At 48.3% G+C, this 6,000-nt stretch overlaps 1 protein-coding gene across 1 annotated transcript in view; it reads right to left on the reverse strand.

Moving 5' to 3' along the window:
• Window positions 1-6,000, reverse strand: part of DNAH10 (dynein, axonemal, heavy chain 10) — a 158,629-nt gene that overhangs the window by 20,700 nt on the left and 131,929 nt on the right. Inside the window, exons 61-62 of the mRNA XM_010841412.1 lie at window positions 3,534-3,755; window positions 3,190-3,337 (exon numbers count right to left, since the gene is read on the reverse strand). Coding sequence (XP_010839714.1) covers window positions 3,190-3,337; window positions 3,534-3,755 — 370 coding nt within the window. The remainder of the gene's footprint in view (window positions 1-3,189; window positions 3,338-3,533; window positions 3,756-6,000) is intronic.

Genomic DNA, 6,000 nt, shown 5'->3' on the forward strand with positions numbered 1-6,000 from the left:
TAGAGAAAAGCCCACGCAGCAAGTGAAGACCCAGCACAGTCAAAAATAATTAAAAAAAAAAAGTGATCAGGAGAGAATCTCATCACATCTCTCAGAAAACCTCGAAAAGAGTCCAAACACTGAGCCCACAAAACACAAAAAATGTTTGCGTTAATCTTCTCTCTTTTGTTCACTTCCCTCCAAACCTTGCAACTGCTTCCTGATCTCATTCCTCAAAACATCTGTAAAAACTCTTCCTCTATTCCAGCCCCTGGGGCTTCCTCTTCCCTTCCTCTCTACCCTATCTTATTACATTGGTGTACTTAGCCTCTCACCCCATAAGTTGAACCTTCCCTCTTTAAGACATAGGATGGGAGACTTCCCTGGTAATCCAGTGCATAAGAATCCACCTGCCATTGCAGGGGACACGGGTTGGATGCCTGGCCTGGAAAGACGCCCCGTGACGCAGGGCAACTAACTCCATGTGTCACAACTACCAAGCCCTTGCCCTAGAGCCTGCAAGAGGCAACAGCTGAAGCCCACAAGCCCTAGAGCCCATGCTCCACAGCAAGAGAAGCCACTGCAGTGAGAAGCCTACATACCGCAACTACAGAGTGGCCCCTGCTCACCACATCTAGAGAAAGCCCTCAGGCAGCAACAAAGACTCAGTGCAGCCACAAATAAATAAATAAAATAAGACCTACAATATCTATTTTTTTAAAAAGAGATAGGATGGGAATAGGAGTAGGATTGGGGGCTAGGAGTGGGCTGGCAATTGCAAAACTCTCTGGCAGACTCAGGGAAGAGGGATGTCAAGAAATATTCCTGCATTAATGATACTTATCCTACAATAGCTGTATGTGAAGTTTAGGGACAGATGTTCCCCTGACCTTGGGATGCTTCTCCTAAACGCATGTACATACCAGGAAGGAAGACCAGAAAAAATACGGAAAATATTTTTTAAAATCATGAATTTGTTAATTATTTCAGTAATTGAGCCCCAGTGATTTCACCCAAGAAAATTAAAAACACATGCCCACAAAAAACTTGCATGTGAATGTTCACAGCAGCACTATTCAGGACAGCCAAAGAGTAGAAAAAACACAAATGTCCATCAGCTGATACGTAGATAAACAGTTTGTGGTCCACCCATGCAATGGACTACTATTAAGCCCTGAGAAGGAGTGAAGTACTGTTACAAACTACAATATGTGTTGATTAAGTGTTTGGAAACACCGTGGTTACTGCTTAACACATATCTTGGAGACAAAATGCATCCCTCAAACATTTATCGAGTCCCCTGTTAGATCCTGGGTTCTGCTGAGCCCTGGACTTGAACAAAGTCTGTTAAAAACGTTGGCTTTGCTAAGCAGGGAAAATGAACTTTGAAAAACATGTTGCTAAGTGAAAGAAGACAGTCACAAAAGGCCACAGGCTGTATGATCCCATTCACTGGAAATGTCCAGAATACACAAATCTATAGAGATGCATAATATATCAGTGGTTGCCAGAGGCTGGGGTGGGTGAGTGGGCAGGAGGGGAAGTGAAAGTTTGGGAGGTGGTGATGGCTAAAGGACACAGTATCTTCTCGGGGGGAGTGATAAAAACTGGTCCTGGTGATTGTTACACAACTCGGTGTGTAATATACTAAGACCCACGGAACTGTATGCTTCCAATGGGGGGATTATATGGTAGGCAAATTTTATCTCAATCAAGCCCCTCCTCTGCCCTCCAAAAAGAAAGTGATCAAGCTAAGGCCTCCCAGCCCTGCACTGCTTGGGGCAGGATGCAAAGATGAATAAAGTACTGCTTTTGCCTGGACGTGGAACAACAGACTGGTTCCACATCGGGAAAGGAGTACATCAAGGCTGTCACCCTGCTTATTTAACTTATATGCAGAATACATCATGTGAAACGCTGGGCTGGATGAAGCACAAGCTGGAATCAAGATTGCTAGGAGAAATATCAATAACCTCAGATACTCAGATGACATCATCCTTATGGCAGAAAGTAAAGAAGAACTAAAGAGCCTCTTGAAGAAAGTGAAAGAGGAAGAGTGAAAAAGTTGGCTTAAAGCTCAACATTCAGAAAACTAAGATCATGGCATCTGGTCCCATCACTTCATGGCAAGTAGATGGGGAAACAATGGATACAGTGACAGACTTTATTTTGGGGGGCTCCAAAATCACTGCAGATGATGACTGCAGCCATGAAATTAAAAGATGTTTGCTCCTTGGAAGAAAAGCTATAACCAACTGAGATAGCATATTAAAAAGCAGAGACATCACTTTGCCAACAAAGGTCTGTCTAGTCAAAGCTATGGTTTTTCCAGTAGTCATGTATGGATGTGAGAGTTGGACTATAGAGAAAGCTAAGTGCCAAAGAATTGCTGCTTTTGAACCATGGTGTTGGAGAAGACTTGAGAGTCCCTTGGACTGCAAGGAGATCAAACCAGTCAATCCTAAAGGAAATCAGTCCTGAATATTCATTGGAAGGACTGGTGCTGAAGCTTAAACTCCAAAACTTTGGCCCCCTGATAAAAGCTGACTCACTGGAAAAGACCCTGCTGCTGGGAAAGATTGAAGGTGGGAGGAGAAGGGGATAACAGAGGATGAGATGGTTGGATGGCATCACTGACTCGATGGACATGAGTTTGAGCAAGCTCCAAGAGCTGGTAATAGACAGGGGAGCCTGACGTGCTGCAGTCCACGGGTCTCAAAGAGTCGGACGTGACTGAGTGACGGAACTGACTGAACTGACTTTGCCTTTAGGTTGCTCACAGCCTGGGAGGCAACATACAGGGCAAAAAAAGTGTTAGTCACTCAGTCGTGTCTGACTCCTTGTGATCCCATAGACTGTAGCCCACCAGGCTCCTCTGTCCACGGGATTTCCCAGGTAAGAATACTGGAGTGGGTTGCCATGCCCTTCTCCAGGGGATTTCCCAACCCAGGGATTGAACCTGGGTCTCCTGTATTGCAGGCTCCTGTCTGAGCCACCAGGGCAGAGCGTAGGGTCAGATTCAAGGTGGTTCACAAGCCACCCTCCAAGACTCAATGGGGTGGAGGGCCCAGGAAGGGGACAGTCTGCCTGGGGCCTCGGGATGGTGGCATTTCAGCTTGGCCTTCCTGGAGGCTCGGGAATACTGGGAGAACAGAGCTGGGCCCCAGTGCAGCAGGAGGGCGAGGACATGGAGGGAGGGGGCGGCCGTACCCGCAGGTTGTTCTTCTCCTCTTTTCTCTTTATCCAGTTGAGGGCCTGCTGCTGGGGGTCGATGCAGAGGGGGAAGCGGCTGGCCCGGGTGGTGAGGATGCCATTCTGAACCGAGAGCTCGTCAGGGGGCAGCCCCTGGGAGCCCCACCTGGAAGGGACAGCAACAGGGGAAATGGGGACTTTTCTGGCTGAGTTGTGAACTGACCGGGAGCATCCAAATCAGGGAAGCTGGGCGGTCAGCTGCTCCCTGCAGTCTCTGTGAAGGTGGGTCAGGCAGGCATACCGCCAGCTCTGCACGCTGCCCCGAGGCTCCCCTGGTCCTCCCAGCTCGGGGTCGCCCTCACCTGCTGATCTCCACGTCGTCCGTGAGCAGGTTCTCCAGTCGGAAGGGCTGGCTCAGGGGTATCCCCCGCTCCAGGATGTCGTTCTGCCATACCTGGTTGACCATCTCATCCCGGAATTCCCACGTGAAGGCGCCCTCATAGCTCAGGAAGGCTGCGCACAGCAGGCAGTCGCCCAGCAACTCCCCCCGCCGGTGCATCAGCTCATCCAAATCGTTCAGCCACCTGGCACAGGAGACGGAGGCAGGGGCTGCCCTGAGGCATCACCTTCCGGGACAACCCACAGGAACCTTCTAGAAGAACCAGCCTGACACGTGGCCAGGAGGGGGCTCGCCAGAAGGAAACGTTTCCTGAGATACTCTTTTCTTCTTGAGAACAGAGACCACTGGCTCACTTTGCCAGTTCCCCGCCTAGCGAACCCAATGTTTTCAAAGGCTTTGTTCAATCCCAGGTGCTCAGCAGAACCCAGCATCTAACCGGGGCCTCAATAAATGTTTGGGGGATACATTTGGTCTCAAAGATATGCATTAAGTTGTAATCGAATTGTTTTCAAATGCCTAACCAATAGCTTATAAACATGCCAGCAGAGCATGAGCCCCTATCCTACTGGGTGACAAAATTCTGACCAAGAAAAAAGAAAGCAGGTGTTTCATTTGGCCTCTTCTAGTAAGCAGCCAAAGTCTTCTAGATTTTATTTGTTAGTGTTTATTTGGCTGTGCCGAGTCTTCATTGCAGCACATGGGGTCTTCCCAATCTTCATCAGGCCATGGGATCTCAGGGGGCATGGGAACTCTTCAGTTAGCGGCATGTGGGATCTAGTTCCCTGACCAGGGATGGAACCCAAAAGAAACAAAGCACCTAGTCGTGTCCAACTCTTGCGATCCCATGGACTGTAGCCCGCCAGGCTTCTCTGTCCACGGGATTCTCCAGGCAAGAATACTGGAGTGGGTTGCCATTTCCTTCTCTAGAGGAACTTCCTGACCCAGGAATTGAACCTGGGTTTCCCACATTGCCAGCAGATGCTTTACCAACTGAGCTACACAGGAAGCTATGTGGGATGGAACCCGGGCCCCCTGCATTGGGAGCACGGAGCCTTAGCCACTAAACCACTAGGGAAGCCTTTCCAGATTTTAGACATATGGAAAACGGTTTGTTTCCCACAAGCAAGCAATATTTTCCAGCGTTTTCCATACATTTTTACAGGTTTCAGGTTAGAAACTGCATCACATCCAGTGGACCATCTGTGGCCCAGTGATCCCCTTGCCCGTAAGCATCAAACAGCTCCACCTGCTTAAAAGTGAAGGTCAGGAGTGAACCAGCCACAAGGGGCACCAGCAACAGAGAAGGTCCTCCTCCAGACGGGTCCAGAAGGGACTTGGGGTTAAAGGTCATCGAGAAACAAACATTCTGTTCAGTGTGGAGATTCCTTAAAAAACTGGAAATTGAACTGCCATATAACCCAGCAATCCCACTACTGGGCATACACACCGAGGAAACCAGAATTGAAAGAGACACATGTACCCCAATGTTCATTGCAGCACTGTTTATAATAGCCAGGACATGGAAGCAACCTGGATGTCCATTGGCAGAGAAATGGATAAGAAAGCCGTGGTACATATACACAATGGAGTATTACTCAGCCATTAAAAAGAATACATTTGAATCAGTTCTAATGAGGTGGATGAAACTGGAGCCTATTATACAGAGTGAAGTAAGTCAGAAAGAAAAACACCAATACAGTATTCTAACGCATATATATGGAATTTAGAAAGATGGTAACGATGACCCTAAATGCGAGACAGCAAAAGAGACACAGATGTATAGAACAGTCTTTCGGACTATGTGGGAGAAGGCGAGGGTGGGATGATTTGAGAGAATAGCATTGAAACATGTATATTATCATATGTGAAACAGATCGCCAGTCCAGGTTCGATGCATGAAGCAAGATGCTCAGGGCTGGTGCACTGGGATGACCCTGAAGGATGGGATGGGGAGGGAGGTAGGAGGGGGGTTCAGGATGGGGAACACATGTACACCCATGGCTGATTCATGTCAATGTATGGCAAAACCCACTACAATATTGTAAAATAATTAGCCTCCAATTAAAATTAAAAAAAAGAAACAAACATTCCCAGGCTCCAGGGCACTAGTTTCTCCCTGTCTCCACCGCTGCACTCCCTCTCCTTAACAGTCATTCAGTAACACTGCTGCTAAGTCACTTCAGTTGTGTCCGACTCTGTGCGACCCCATAGACGGCAGCCCACCAGGCTCCCCCGTCCCTGGGATTCTCCAGGCAGGAACAATGGAGTGGGTTGCCATTTCCTTCTCCAATGCATGAAAGTGAAAAGTGAAAGTGAAGTTGCTCAGTCGTGTCTGACTCTTAGCGACCCCATGGACTGCAGCCTACCAGGCTCCTCCGTCCATGGGATTTTCCAGGCAAGAATACTGGAGTGGGGTGCCATTGCCTTCT

The sequence above is a fragment of the Bison bison genome, unplaced genomic scaffold, assembly GCF_000754665.1.
Source record: "Bison bison bison isolate TAMUID 2011002044 unplaced genomic scaffold, Bison_UMD1.0 scf7180017864160, whole genome shotgun sequence".
Taxonomy (NCBI): domain Eukaryota; kingdom Metazoa; phylum Chordata; class Mammalia; order Artiodactyla; family Bovidae; genus Bison; species Bison bison.